The sequence below is a fragment of the Sinohyriopsis cumingii genome, chromosome 11 (genome assembly GCF_028554795.1).
Source record: "Sinohyriopsis cumingii isolate HCF-2022 chromosome 11, ASM2855479v2, whole genome shotgun sequence".
Lineage (NCBI taxonomy): Eukaryota > Metazoa > Mollusca > Bivalvia > Unionida > Unionidae > Sinohyriopsis > Sinohyriopsis cumingii.
In genome coordinates this window covers 15,893,403-15,910,462 of record NC_142971.1, presented here as the reverse complement: position 1 = coordinate 15,910,462, position 17,060 = coordinate 15,893,403, and the positions used below count along the sequence as shown (strand labels likewise).

The 17,060-nt window shown below is 35.8% G+C and overlaps 1 protein-coding gene across 3 annotated transcripts in view; it reads left to right on the top strand.

The window, feature by feature from the left end:
- Positions 1-17,060, top strand: part of LOC149787657 (soluble guanylate cyclase 89Db-like) — a 351,631-nt gene that overhangs the window by 264,053 nt on the left and 70,518 nt on the right. For all 3 annotated transcript variants that reach the window (XM_089973848.1, XM_089973849.1, XM_089973847.1), the window contains 2 exons: positions 9,823-10,518; positions 15,757-15,912. In XM_089973848.1, the coding sequence (XP_089829974.1) occupies positions 9,880-10,518; positions 15,757-15,912 (795 nt within the window). In that variant the 5' untranslated portion in view covers positions 9,823-9,879. The remainder of the gene's footprint in view (positions 1-9,822; positions 10,519-15,756; positions 15,913-17,060) is intronic.

The following is a 17,060-nucleotide window of genomic DNA, read 5'->3' as shown; positions in this document are numbered from 1 at the left end:
ATTATAGAGATCCTCAGTTCTCCTCTAATATTTCAACACACTTTATCACCAATAATCACACTCTACTCGATTTTACTTTCATGCCAATAGATATTATGCATGGTGACATAAATAGACTCATAAAAGAAACTTATTGGATTCATAAGTTAGATACTTTGTATCCTAATGACCTTAATGCCAATGCACTATATAAAATTGTATTTTGTTAAAATTGCTATATTGTATATCCTTTATAACAATATAATTATATATATGACTGTTTGTCTCTATTTTATTTTATTATTTAGCATTGGGAGAAAGTGCAGATTTTGTCATTGTTGCATGAATTGACCCCCACAAAGTTTCCCCAAAATAGTCCTATTGAAATAACTTGAAAAAACACAATAACAGCTAAAGACAAAAAAGTCAAAATGCTCATATAAGAATTGTTTTCTTAGACAGTCTCTCCTTTTTATTTCATTTGATCTCACCTCCACCAAAAGTTAGTGAATTTTTTATAAAATACTTGGAAGTCATCATGGACCACTTTAGACACCTTACAACACATCAGTAAATATCCCACCTTTGGCCTGAGTCCAAATTACAACAGTAAGGTGATCAATTTACAGCTCATTGTGTATATATCAACCATTGTGTAACAATACTTTAGTGTCAGGTAAGACATTACCTGCCACCATAAATAACAGTAGAGAGTGCTGCCATGACTGTTGACCAAGAGTGGACTGCTACACCTAGCTCCCTCAGGTAAGTCCTTTCTGGTGGATCAGGTGGACGAGCAAATGTGTTGTTCATCCTTTGGCTGTGAAGGCATATGGCAGCGATGGGCATCAGCTCAGGTGCTAATTGCCATCCACTGCATTCAGACCTGTTTCCAGATGTCTCAGCACTGTCATGGCACTGGATTGAGATAGAACTGGATGAAAGCATGAGTCAGCAAAACTTTCCCTTACTTAAATGAAATTCATGTGCAAGTCATGGCACTACTCCCCTACCCACCAGATTCCTTCAACCTTTGTTGATGAGTGAGTGGCAAAGTAGCAGGTGTGGATACACTGAAGCTGTAGCTGCAGACCTGCACACAGGTAGCTTAGGGCACTGGGTCACTTTTCACTGGACTGAAGCAGCAGTGGAACACAACAACCCCATGGGTGACTAATTGGCCCTTTTTAGGATCACACCGCTGACCTCTGAAGCATGGGGAAGGGACTAGAAAAAGGTGTTCTATGCATTGACACCCTAGCTCTGTTCAGCATAACATTAGCTGATGGGAATCCCACCTTATGGGTCAAAAACCAAGATACAAGTCACCACTGGTGCCTCAAGCATATGCACATAATGACAGTACATCAGCAAGTTGACCAGAGAGAAGAACAGTGCTAGTTGGTAGAGAACTGACCACATTCAACATCCAAATAGCAGCCCTGAGTGAAGCACAATTAACCAAACTAGGAGTCTGCAAGATTGTCTACCAGAGGGGCCAAAGTAAAGAAGACCTGGAGATGAGTTTGCCATTAAATCTACAAGGGGGTATGAATGAGAGGCTAATGCAAATAAAACTCCCACTGTCTGTAAAAAGACATGTAACTATCATCAGCACCTATGCAATATTCATAACCATCCCAAATGATATCAAGGACAAATTTTATGAAGACTTGGAATCTCTTATTGTGAAGTACCAAAGGCAGACAAGCTGAACATCCTTGGTGATTTCAGTGCTAGATTGGCACAGATCATCATACATGGCCAGGTGTCACTGTGAAAAATGGCATTGGTAAATGCAGAAACAATGAACTTCTATTACTGAGGAAATGCACTGAACATTACCTCCTAATCCAGCACAGGCTTCTGCCTACCAAACCGCAACAAGATGTCTTGGATGCACCTATACTTCAAGCACATACATCTTACTGACTATGTCAATGTCAGGATAAGAGGCAGGCAGGGTGTATGAGTGACAAACCTGGTCATTAGAAGTGCAGAATGATGGACTTACCATAGGCTGATAATCTCCAGCTCAGTATCCACAATCAGCCTCGCAGATGACCACAAGGCAAAAAAAGTGCCCAGAGCCAAATTGAAATAGGAGAATGTGAAACAGTCATTTGTCAAAGAACTGTGCAGCCAACTGGAAACGATCAGTACAAAGTCTGAGAATGTCATGGAAAACTCCTCTAGGACTCTATATACCCCACCTCACATAAACATCAAGATCAGTTTAGATGAGAACATTGATGCAATGCAAAGAATTCTGAATGAGAAACAACAACTACAGAAAGCCTCATTAGAATACAGCAATTCATCATCCAAGAAGCCTTCAATAAGAGGGCTGTCCATTGCAATCTCAGAGAGTTGCAAGATTCATGGCTGAGCAATAAGACAGATGAGGTTCAGTCTTATGCAGACAGGAATGATATGAAGAACTTCCATGATGCTTTGAATGTCTCAGTTTCAGACATATACTATAAATGTCTCAGTTTCAGACATATACTGTAAATGTCTCATAGTTTCAGACATATACTGTAAATGTCTCATAGTTTTATACATATACTGTAAATGTCTCATAGTTTCAGACATATACTATAAATGTCTCAGTTTCAGAAATATACTGTAAATGTCTCATAGTTTCAGACATATACTGTAAATGTCTCATAGTTTCAGACATATACTATAAATGTCTCATAGTTTTAGTTATATAAAATCATAGCATGCATACAGCATAGCAAATTTAGCAAAATAACTAATTTATGCTAAAATTATATATTTGTTTAAATTATATGGTGAAATATATGTATGATAGAAACACTGATTGAGGCCCTGGGTGGCCATTTGGTCTAAAGCGCTTGCCTTTACTGAGCACTGCCATCTCACCTCTGTTCATGTGTGTTTTAATCTTGGGCTTGGCCAGTGTGGATGTGTGAATACGCTTACCAGAAGCTTCCTGTAGTTTGGTGGTTCTTACTTGGGTTTTCCTGGGTTCTTCATGCACCAGTTATACTGGCTGTCATGTATAGTCTATCTTGTACTAGAAATGGTGTTAAACCAAAACAAGAAACACTGACCTCAACCTGAATGAACAGTTTTGAAAGTTTGTAATTGGGAATGGTATGAGTAGACACAATTTATTTTGCATCATTACACTAATTATGTAATACTAACAGATAATCTAATGAATTAGGCTTTAATGAAATCTGCTGATACACCGTTAATCTTTCATTTTATTTAACATTATAACCCTCACATGGAACAGAATCCCATAGGAAATTAGAGAAAGTACAAATATAAATGCATTTAATTATGATCTAATTCAATGAATGCAAAGTAGAACATGTTTGTTTTCACAAATACATTACAGCTGAAGTATAAATTCTCAAACTATTCACTTTGTTGCCTCACTATTTTTGTATTGTGTATAGGTACTTGGAACATGTTATAAAATTGTCTTTTTATTAAGCCCATTTAAGTAATTTTGCTTACTTTATTTTTATTTGTTGTTGATATAATCTTGAGTATTGTTTGGGGTTTTCTCCCCTTCTAGAAAGAATCAAGAGTTGAATTCGTTATTAGGTATGTGTACAGCTATATACTATGCATGTACTATGTATGTATTATGTATGTATTATGTATGTACTATGTATGTACTAAATATGTACTATGTATGTACTATGTATGTAAATGTGCATATACTATATATACTCACTGATAAGTTGAGTCAGACTGCAAACAACAAAGATCCTGATATGTTGTAGCATAATGCTACAGCAGACCAGGGTTGATGCTGTTTGTTCTACTGTCTTATGTCTAACAAACCACACAGACCCAGATCTGCTGGCACATTTTTCTTCATTGTAATGGAAATCAAGCTTAGGAAAATAACAATTTTGACTGATGCTCTGCATATTAAAATAAAGAGATTTCCAAAGAAAATATAAATATAGTTTTAGAAAGAAATGAGTATGGCCAAAATGCTATTTCAATTTGAGAGATTTCCATGTGACATTTTTCATGTGCTTGGATTAAAGTTTGGTTGCATGCCATCAAGTTTTGTGGTTATGTAGAACAATATATGAATGTAATCCATCTTTCTTGCTACTGTACAAGCTTTGTGTGCCCATTATTTTCTCCTGTCCCATAAAAGTTGTTGTCAAAACCCTCATTCACTATGGGCACTGCTGAAACTAGGTTAAGACTAACAACTTACTACAAAATTAATTGATTGTTGGAGATATTCAGGTCAAACATTAAAGAGACAAGGGAGTATATAGGAATCCACTTAAAACCCTGTCATGAAGTAGTCAATGGTCACATGTCTTGACAGCATTTGACCTATAACAAGAAGTCATTTATTCAGTAACATGCCAGTACTGATGTAAAATATTCCTGCAATTTGTGATTCACTGGCTGTTGCCATGTCATTGGTTTATGAAGTAACAGCAAAAGTCCTCCATATTAGGACTGCAGTGGACTGCAGGAAAAATATTGCATTGTATGAAGTTTCTCAGTAAATATACAAATTCAGTACAAATAATTTTCATAAGAAAAACGCAAAAGGTAAGGTACATCGTTTAAGATATAATACTATGCTAATTTTGCCTTTTGATGCCTTGCCGTGATGGTCAATCCATGACTCCTTGCCATGATGGTCAATCCATGACACTTGGCCATGAATATCCATCCATCCATTACACTTTGCCATAACTGTCCATCCATTACACATTGCCATGACTGTCCAGCCATTACACATTGCCATTACTGTCCAGCCATTATACCTTGCCATGACTGTCCATCCATTACACATTACCATGACTGTCCAGCCATTACACCTTGCCATTACTGTCCAGCCATTACACATTGCCATAACTGTCCAGCCATTACACATTGCCATGACTGTCCAGCCATTACACATTGCCATGACTGTCCAGCCATTACACATTGCCATTACTGTCCATCCATTACACCTTGCCATGACTGTCCATATATGGGGCTCCGAGTGGCCGAGTGGTCTAAAGCACTCACCATTATGGATCATTGCCATCTCACCTCTGTCTGCGTGGGTTTGAGTCTCAGGCTCAGCCAATGTGGGTATGTGAGAAAGCTTGCAAGTAGCGTCTTGTGGATCGGTGGTTCTATCCGGGGTGTTCCCTGGGTCTTCCTCCATCATTCATACTGGCTGCCATGTATAGCCTATCTTGTGCTTAAAAAAATGGCATTAAACCCTACTACCACAACAACAGTCCATACATTACATCTTGCCATGACTATCCATCCATTATACCTTGTCATAACTGTCCATCCATTACACCTTGCCATGCACGTCCATCCATTACATGTTGGTTATGCTACATTTACTGGGTAAGTCAGTTTTCAATTACTTTTGTGGGCCATCCATATATCATTAAATTGTTATTTTAGTTTTTCAAGAATTCCCCCACTTTCACTGGCAGGGTGTGTGTGTTATGTAATTGCAGACACAGTGGTTACTTGTTAGAGTTTTCAGAACTGATAATTCAGTGCCTAGATGACTGTCACTATGCATTACCTATAAATTCAATTGGTCTTAATTTTAAATTTTTGAAAACATTTTTATGCTTCTTTTTGTGACAACATGGGCTTCTTAATTTGGTCCTGTCCATCTATTCATATGTACTTATGTCTGTACATTCATGTATCTGCCATGGAAGTACACAAGAATGATTTGATGAGGATAAATAAAATTTAGTACCATATATTCTCTCTTATAAGTCGAGTCCAACTGCAAGCTGAACAGACCTAGACCTGCCATCACATAATGCACTGGCACATCTGGGTCTTTGCAGTTTATTAGGAGTAACAAGTAGAACAAACAACATAGACCATGACCTTCTGGTGCATTATGCAATAGCAGATCAGGGTCTGTATTGTTTGCATTTGAACTTGGGTTATAAAACAAGTATATACAGTAGGTATATTTTCACATCCCTGACATATTTATGGAGTAGGTGCAAATATTGTTAACCTTGTCACATTGGTCATATATTTGTTTCTGCTCAACAACATTTGAGGGTGCCCTGAGTGGATGAGTGGTCTAAAGCACTCACTGTTAGGGATCACTACCATCTGTCTGTGTTGGTTTAAGTCTCAAGCTCGGCCAGTGTGGGTGCGTGAGAAAGCTTGCCAGTAGCTTCTTGTGGGCTGGTGGTTCTTTCTGGGGTTTACCTGGGTTCTTCTTCCACCATTAATACTGGCCGCCATGTATAGCCTATCTTGTGCTGAATAATGGCGTTAAACCCTATAACAACCACAACAACTTTTAAAGAACTTAATGATTTAAAATTAAATTTGATCTGAAGCTTTACATTCACAGAATATTGGTCAAATTCAATTGGTATAGTTTTAATGTTGCCATTGAATTTCTGCTTCATAAAATTTGAAAGACCCCTCAAATTGAAACCAAATTTAGCATAAGAGTTTATCCTGAGGATAACAGAATAAATATTTCAGTTTTATTGTTCTCTGGCAGAATTTTATAGCATTTTGGTCCCAGGTTGACTTTGCCTTTTAAATGCATCATGTTGGCAAGGGCATTATCATAGGGAGGTTAGGCACACATTGCTAGCTGTGGATATGTAGATAGCATAGGGTGTTTAGGCACACATTGCTAGCTGTGGATATGTAGATAGCATAAGGTGTTTAGACACACATTTCTAGCTGTGGATATGTAGATAGCATAGGGATTGTAGGCACACATTTCTAGCTGTGGATATGTAGATAGCATAGGGATTGTAGGCACACATTTCTAGCTGTGGATATGTAGATAGCATAGGGTGTTTAGGCACACATTGCTAGCTGTGGATATGTAGATAGCATAGGGATTGTAGGCACACATTTCTAGCTGTGGATATGTAGATAGCATAGGGATTGTAGGCACACATTTCTAGCTGTGGATATGTAGATAGCATAGGGTGTTTAGGCACACATTTCTAGCTGTGGATATGTAGATAGCATAGGGTGTTTAGGCACACATTGCTAGCCGTGGGTATGTAGATAGCATAGAGTGTTTAGGCACACATTTCTAGCTGTGGATATGTTGATAGCATATGGAGTTTAGGCACACATTTCTAGCTGTGGATATGTAGATAGCACAGGGAGTTTAGGCACAATTTTTTGTATGAATACATGTACATGTATATAGATACCCTGATTAAATTTTCAATCCACTGAAGCAGTTTTTCCAATTCTTTCCAATTTTGTGAAAAAAGACTCGAGGATATTAAAAAAGAAAGGAGCAGAGGGCTGCATCAGTTGCCCACATAGTTCCATGGCTACATAACTATTACCTTTTCTTAGTTTTGTGCAGAATTTTTGTAAGCTAGAAGTATACAAACCTTCAGCGCTAACACTATTTTGTCCTCGATAAACAAATATTGCACAGTCAAGAAAAATATGCATGCTATTCAATCGGCTTCATTTTTTCTGTTCTAGTGATAGGTCAATTTATTGGAAGCTTTTAAATATAGTTACTATGGAAATAAGCAGTCCAGGAATGCTCTCTTTTAGCTTCTCACAGAGGTTACTGCAGGATATATCACCACCTATACCTGTATTGAATATGGATTTAGGTAGTGATAATTATTGTCTTCTTTTTTATCAGAAAATAGTCAAATTTTTGTGGGATGGGAATGGGGACTGTGACTTTATTTTATAAAGCTAATTTTGTATTACAAGTATTTTTTAAAGGTATTGTCATATACATCATCAAAACACTGTTCACAGATGTAACTAATGGAATTCACATTGGGGTTAGCATCAAGACAGAAATCTCAGCAAAGGGATTACATTACAGCTTTCCTTCATTATTCTGACCACATTATGTATTGATCCACAGTATAGAGAAAATGATTGACACTTTGGTCATTGGGGGTGGGGGACATCTGCCAATGAAGCAAATAGTTTCATAGTAATAATTTTACTTTACGTAAAATGTCAATTAAATATATTTGTTCATCCCATGACGTTTGCATATTTAATTTGATCAAATAATTTTGTTTTAAAAAAAATAAAAATATATAATACATAGCCTCATGTTATTTGCTTTCAACCCATGTCGTGTGTGTGTGTGTGTGTGTGTGTGTGTGTGTGTGTGTGTGTGTGTGTGTGTGTGTGTGTGTGTGTGTGTGTGTGTGTGTGTGTGTGTGTGTGTGTGTGTGTGTGTGTGTGTGTGTGTGTGTGTGTGTGTGTGTGTGAGAGAGAGAGAGAGAGAGAGAGAGAGAGAGAGAGAGAGATTTGGATTTTTAATGTATCTTTAACAATTTTTCAGTCATATCACTATGATGTCAGCAGTGTGACAGTTTATAGTGATGTCTATCACTGGGGCATCATGCCACAGACATGTAGCATGATGTCCCACCCAGTCACATTATCCTGACACCAGGCCGACCAGTCCTAACACTAACCTCTTAATGCTGAGCGCCAAGCGAGGCACAACCCATATCATTATACATTTAATAGATCAATTCAAGTACAAATGATTTAATTTGGTCACAGGTCAATAGCAGTATTGCATTATATCCAGAATCAGGTTCTAATACATGGTGTTATATTGATGGAGAGAATTATTTAGTCCTTTTTACTATTGTATGTCATTAATCATTCATTTAATATCAGAAGTGAAATCTATAAATGAAGAACTCAGGGTACCACAAGTCTGTCCTTTGTGGGCATTCATTCTATTGAGGTTGAATATAAATGTAAAATTGGAAAAAGAATACAATACATATTGACCTTTATGAACAAAATCTTTTATTTGGAGGTCAAATCCACTCAGATAAGTTTCACAGTATATAAAATGCAGTTTTTGTGCCACTGATGACATGATGTTGACATTTTCGTTTGGAGGTCATATCCACTCAGGTAAGTTTCATGGTATATAAAATGCAGTTTTTGTGCCACATATGACATGATGTTGACATTTTTATTTGGAGGTCAAATCCACTCAGATAAGTTTCACAGTATATAAAATGCAGTTTTTGTGCCACTGATGACATGATGTTGACATTTTCGTTTGGAGGTCATATCCACTCAGGTAAGTTTCATGGTATATAAAATGCAGTTTTTGTGCCACATATGACATGATGTTGACATTTTTATTTGGAGGTCAAATCCACTCAGGTAAGTTTCACAGCATATAAAATGCAGTTTTTGTGCCACTGATGACATGATGTTGACATTTTTATTTGGAGGTCAAATCCACTCAGGTACATTTCACAGTACATAAAATGCAGTTTTTGTGCCACTGATAACATGATGTTGACATTTTTATTTGGAGGTCATATCCACTCAAGCATGTTTGATAATAAATTAGGTTCAGTGCTTGTGCCCTTGATGAGATTAAATTGCTATTATCTTTTATGAAATTTAAATTATCTGTCTCTTAACCTGAAGGATGTTAGTTACATTTGTGGCACCTGAATCCAAATTCATTTGCCCACACTGCTCATAACATATGATGCAAGGAGACAATTAGACTGAGGCAATCAGAAACGAGAAGGCCACAAATCTGAAATTTCCCAGTGAACTGGGTTCTAAAACAATTGTGTTGTGTTGAATGTTTGTTATCTAATTACTGAATCTGTTCTTTTGGCTTGAAGGTATCTCATGACAAATCAAGGTTTTGCTTGTGATGCAGATAGCATTTTTTTGTCAGATTCCCCAGTTGGAGAGTGTGTGTAATTCGGGTCATAATTACAATATTTCATTTTCAGTCTTATAGATGTATCGTATCACTAGTCATTTATCTCATTTGGTACTACTACTACTAATAGTAATCAATTTTTTCATAATTTTCAGACTGAACCTGTTCAATCTAAACAGCTTGCATACTGTCCGTACAAAAGAGACGGCACTATGTATGGAATTCTGTTGGAAAGTGTTCAAGAATACATATGTCGTGATTATGGAAGTGACCTATGGCAAAAGATTCTGGAACATGCTGGACTGAAGAACATGGTCTTCTCCACACACAAAACCTACAAGGATGATAACTTAAAAAAGATAGCAGCTGCCTGTTGTGTTGTCCTAACAAAGGGCAGTATGGATGAATACATGGATTATTTTGGCAAATGTTTTGTGGAATTCTGTATTTCATATGGGTATGATAGAGTTTTACGTGTCGCAGGTCGACACTATCGAGACTTTTTGCATGGGATAGATAACCTTCATGAAGTGTTACGATTTAGTTTTCCAAAGATGCGTAGTCCATCTTTCATCATAGAGAGTGAAGACGAGAAAGGTTGTATACTCATATATCGTTCAAAACGATATGGATTTAAAAATTATGTTACTGGACAACTGAAGCAGTGTGCCAAAATATTCTATAAAGTTGAAATTCAGGTAGAAATTCAGGATGAGGAATTTGTTGATAACAAATACCATGTCAGATTTCGCCTCAATTTTGATAACAGTGTTTACAAGTCCGCCTATTGTCGTCGAGCCAGCTCTGAGATCTCCCAGTTTTCAAGTATCTCCAGTACAACTTTCTTCAGGGTAAGTACAATGCCATATATAGGTATTGATTTTTTTTTACCAGCATTGGCATGGTAAGGCATCACATATATGGCAGCAACCAGGTGGTGGCAGCATCAATAACATTAAAGCTGTGTTAAAATTATTGCCATTCAGATATAGGGTGGAGGAAATACAGTGCTCAGATGCAGGTGAGACACCCGATTTCACATACCATATATACTAGCTTATAAGTCAAGTCAAACTGCAAATAACAAAGATCCTGATCTGTCCCAACATAATGTGCCTGCAGATCAGGGTCTATGTTGTTTGCTCTTATGATTACTCCTAACAAACTGCACAAACCCTGATCTTCTGGAACATTATGTAATGGCAGGTCTGGATCCATGCAGTTTTGCAGTTGGATTCATCTTATAAGCAAGTACAGATGGTAACACCGGTTTTGTAAATCAGCTCCTGTTAAACAGCACTGGAAACGAGCCAGTTTTCTTTGAATGCTCCATAATTTGTATATTTTCACATTAAATCTGCCTTCAAAATGGACATCACTGCCCATATAGCCAAAATGATTTTGCATTTTTACCATATATCAGCTTGTACCACCAGTCATTGCTTATACCAGAATTCATTTTTAGGTTGTATACCTTAGTGTCATTTAAACTTATATTTCATCTTTTATGCAAGAAAGTTTCCCTCTTTTGCATGCATCAAGCACATAAAACGACCCAATAAAGTAACAATAACAGATCGTAACAGATAATTTTAAGTGCTGGCTTAATGAAAAGGAAAAGTACATGGAAGCATAAGGAGAGAAATTTCATTGACCGACAGAAATGTCTCACTGACTTTGACTTGATTAAGTTCATGATCGGTGGTAATTAAAAGAAAGAAGAAAGATCAAATTTCACAAAAACACTGCTGAATTTGTTTCCAAAATTTTAAGTAGTGTACAGGGAACAAAAATATTGACTCAAGTATGTTAAAGAAATATTCGATGATAATGGTAACTTGAGGAATACAAATCCTGGTGACTGGAAAGCCCACATCAGGCAAGGATGATAATGATAGCAGGTGCTAGAGTTGTGGACTTAATAATTTCTGCAGTAAATGTAGAACTATTCTGAACACTGGATATGATTATTTTAGTGGACAAGGAAACTGGATCATAAGCCATGCCCTAGTTGGATTCAGAGGGAGTGTATAATGCTGGAAAATTTAATATTTTCTGCAGAAATTAATAAATCCATGATCCGTGCAAGTGTCTATGATAATGATACATGCTTGAATAAACAAATCACACCTGGGTTTGCACAGTTTTTGGACTTGACTTATAACTGAGTATATATGGCAGTATTTTAAGACATATATATCACTTTATTTGTGATAAATGCCAAGGTCATCAATGTGAACAGTGTTAGAGTTCTTTTTCCAAAAGGTGTACATGTTAGATACAGGGAGGATACATTAATCCATAGATGCAGGCAAGACATCAAGTCCATGACGTAACTGGTACTACTGGACTTGTTATTATATTTGCCTGTAGTCTAATCATAATGTTTAACATTTTACATTTTGGTATTTCTTTTACTAATTATGGAATGTGCGTCAACCTATTGGAGGTCCAGGAAAGGCATGTGCATTTTCATAATTTTGAGTTGTGACAGAGACACAGCTCAGTAACATTGGAACTGGGATGTGGCAATAACATTCAAATACAAGTGTATATTTACTTGCCACAAGTAATGGACCATTATTCTCTAAAACTCTCTTGATTCCAGCAAGTCTTCAGCAATAGTGTCAGCCATTGTATTCACATGGAAAGCCAATTCTTAACTTGAGAAAATTATTCTCTTGGTTTTTTCTCACTGTAATGTGAAGAACATTGTTCATGAACACAAATTTTGGGCTTACACCACCTCAGAAGTATGAGTGTGCAAAAACAAAAATGGCCGTGGAATGTGCAGTGTGATGTGCCAAAACAAGTCACCCAAAGACAACCATGGTGGTGTAAACAGTCATTACCATGTCTATGAATCATGTCAATATATATCTCTAAGACTGTAATACAACAGGAATGTTGAACAACAACAACAACAACAACAAAATTTGTTTCTTTTAAATGTATGATGCTATACTTTGGCACTGACCACCCTCTTGAATTGTATTTGTTCATGAAAAGTAAGCAACAGCACAACAGGACAAGATGTTGTCAATATAGCTTTAAGTTACTTCTACATGATGATGTTTATTCATAAACCAGGGAGAGTACATGTACATGTTTATTTCCTGTTGAATTCATGCTATAGGCCCATTTACACTTCTGCAGACATGAATAGGAAGAACATGTATAAAGAAACTGGTGAACAATGATTAGAGTTTGCATCCCCACATAGGGCAATTGATACAAAATGTGAATATTAAAAGTAATGCTTTTAATATTTTTTAATAATTATTCAAAGAGTATGAATAATTTTAGGTTAAAATCTTACAATTTTCTTAAGTACCTCAAATTTTCACATTTTTTATGAGAGAACATTCTCCAAAAAATGTAGAGGATCACAAATAATCATGATTCGAATATATTGATGTGTACAAAATGTATAGGTTATGAAAAATTACAGAAAGTATGGTGGGCAAAATAGGCTGCCATACAATATTACCCAGCCTATCTTGTAGAGGCTTTCAATCAACCACATTTTTTTCTCTCTCTCAAGGGAAGAAATCTCTGAGATTGGCCTGCAAAAATTAAGTCTGTCATTGAGTCATTAGTCACTCCCAGCTAACCAATGCTTCTTCTAATGCAGTCATTATACTTGTTCACACCTTTGTTTTCCTTCCTTGATCCTAAAATAAGTCTTTTAATTTAAAGCGCTTACATGATCCAGAGAAAACTATACACTGAAATGCATTTTTTATCCAAATAATTTAAACATGTAAATCAATTAGTTCATCTTTTATAATAACTTCTCAGGTAACAGAGGATTTTGAATACTCAGATACACACTGCCAACCAAATATAATGCATAATGGGTGCAGTGCTACACAAGAGCTGGACTACTGTATATAATAGGATTCACTTAATTGATTCATGCCTCCATGAACACTTAGTATTCATTTGCTTTATTTCAATGCTCCTCATAGTGTAGGTGGCTCTTGAAATGACAATATTTATTGTCATGGTCTCTTTTATTCACAAAACTGGGCAATGAAGGTGAAATAATACCCATGAAACACATTTCCTGACAACTGCAATGCTGTTTTCAAAACTTAATTTTCTATGCAATGTCATTACCATGAATTCTTATTGATTTTTGTGGGTTTTGAAAACAAAACTAGTGTTTTGTCCATGTGCTTTCCTGATTTATCCCACTGACCCAACCCCAAAATCTGTAACCCCCGGGGTCATGTCCCATGGGATAAGAATAAATCCAGGATCCAGTGGCCAATTTTAGTTGCATACGAAAATTCAATCTTTTCCAACCCCAGTAAGTGTGTTTATGGTGCTGCCATCCATCTTGAAAATTTTGATTTCTCTACTCCATCTAAGTGGAAAGCCATATCAACATTGGGAATGATGTCTGGTTTAGAAAATTAGCCAATCTGAACTTCACTATGGCCACCATGGCATCCAATATAGTCACATGGCAGCCATTGTGTTAATGTTGCTTCTTCTGAATGGATGGCCATATTGACATGTGGTTTTCATCAAAAGATTTCTTAATATATTCAATTGGTAATTGAAAATGGTGCCAGTCTTATATCTATTATGGCTGCAGCAATGACATCTTGAAAATCTGGTTATCGCTAAAGAATATCGTATGTGGTTTCATCACTCAGCAGCTTTAAAGAATACATCATGGATTCCTAGAAATTATTTTCAGCCAGAAGAGCATCAGTCCCCTTTAGGGACTCTTGTTTGAACTCAAGCTTCTTGAAAAATATAGCCCTGGTTCTGGTAAGACAAAAGAAAAATTAATCTAGAAATCCTAATACTACTCACCTTTATATGCAATTAACTTCTATATAGAGATGCCTGCTATAGCAGGTTTGATAGTACATTTAGAATCAGAAAGGGTGTAGGGAATGTAATTTTTTTGTTAAGCAGTAAACTTGTGCTTGATAATAAACAAATTTTCCAATTTTGTTAAGCCTAATTTAGTGGGTAAATATGGGACATAGTACTTTTCTGATAGTAGCAGTGGTGTCAACCAATGTTAAATTTTGTTATCCTTTGATATATTAAAATTATACTCAGCAAGTATCATTAGGATGCTAAGATCATTCATTCTACAACTCACTTACTTGCCCATTGACAATGAGGTCAAGATGGTAGTCATGGAAAATTTGCACTGAGATTTTGGTAGAGTTTTTTTTCTCATTAGTTTATGTTGACTTAACCCCTTGATATATTTTCATCACATTTGGAATGATTTGTTATAAGGTTAAGACAACTCATTCAGTGATTTGCACATGTGCCCTCTTCATAGAGAATTTATATTAAGGTTTTGTGAAACATTATTTCATATATATATATATATATATATATATATATATATATATATATATATATATATATATATATATATATATATATATATATATATATATATCCAAAAACTCTTGATGAATTTTCTTCATATTTGGAATAAATTATAATGAAGCTATGACATTTCATTCACTGACATGCTTACTTAAAAATTTGACCTTGGTGTCAAGGTCACAGTCATAGAAAATTTGCCTTAAGGCTTTGAGTAAAGGTTTTTATTGGCTTATATTCTCAAAACCTCTTGATGGATTCTCTTCATACTTGATATGAATGATTATGAAGCTAAGACAATTCATCCTATAACATACACTGTCACCCCTTTGATCTCTGGGTCAAGGTCACAGTTATATAAATCATAACAATTTGCATTAAGGTTATGGTTAAGTTATTTTTTCATTTTATCTTTCCTAAACCCTTAGATGGAATTTGTGTCATGCATTGGATGCATCTTTATGAAGCTAAGAAAATTAATTCTGCAATATGTTAACTCTGCCATTTTACCTTGGGTTCAAGGTCTCACATTTTACAACAGTGTTTTTATCATGGACTTTAGGTGCAGGCCCTCACCTCCTTGTTACAAAATTTTGGTAAATATTGATCAAAGATACCTTTAACAATAAACCCACAGCCAATGTTTTGCTAAATTTACTAGACTGCCTCTCAGATCCTATTATGGGAGAAACACTCTAGTCAACGAGTCTATCTATTTTCAGGTATTTCCATTTTGCATTGTTTTTGGTGAGGACTTGATGATTCAGAATATTGGCAACTCACTACGTCAACTTTTGAAAGAAGACAGTTTGATTGGTTCACCAATGATGGAAAAATTCCGTTTACGTCGACCACTCTTTACATTCACCTGGCAAAATGTAAGTGTTCCTCTAGTACTGTAATAAAGCTATCAATATTACAGCTTTTTTAATAGATTTTTCTGAGACTAATTAATATTGAAAAACATAAATGGAATCATTAACTATTTTCAGCTATTGGAAGAGAAGAAACTGACAATTTGTTTTATAGTGGTTGATGATATTGAGGGGAAAAAAATTATCAGGTAAAACAAAGAAACTTGAATCCAGTAATATACTAGTTGCAATAAAGTCCTGAGACAGGATAATTGTGCTCATTATAAGTATGTGTCCACTGAATGGAACAGGTACTTGATAACCATCTACATGTATCCGGTACTTAATAACCATCTACATGTATCCGGTACTTAATAACCATGTATCCCTATTAATAATGTTATATAGTTCAAGGGAGCCATGAAAGCCTACCACATTATGTGACAGCAGATTTAGGTCTATATTGTTTGTTCTACTCGTCACTCCTAACAAACTCCATAGTCCCAGATCTACTGGTGCATTTTGACCTGTATGAGGCATTTTGACCTGTATTGACCTATATGAGGCATTTTGACCTGTATGAGGCATTTTGACCTGTATTGACCTGTATGAGGCATTTTGACCTGTATTGACCTGTATGAGGCATTTTGACCTGTATGAGGCATTTTGACCTTTGTACATCATTTTATCTATCTCTAATGTGCAGATTTTTCAAATTCATATACTTTGTAAGAGATCAGGGTACCTGAAATGGTACTGTCTCTTTTCAGACAGTTTTTCTTGAAAATGAATGTTGCCCAATGCTAGTTGTAAAACTTCATTGAAATATATTCATAAGAGGCATCATTTATTTTAAAATAAGAAAATATTGATTGATCACATTGTTACCTATTTTGGAAGATCTATCATTTTATGCACCAGATTTGCTCCTGCTTCAGTTTTTGTATTATATTTTTCTGTTTCACATATTGCCTTTCATAATCCTAGCCAAATCAATCAATAATGTTGTCTCTCATAATCATAACCAAACCACTCAATAATGTCTCTCATAATCATAACCAAACCACTAAATAATGTCTCTCATAATCATAACCTAATCAGTCAATAATGTTGTCTCTCATAATCAAAACCAAGCCACTAAATAATGTCTCTCATAGTCATAACCAAACCAC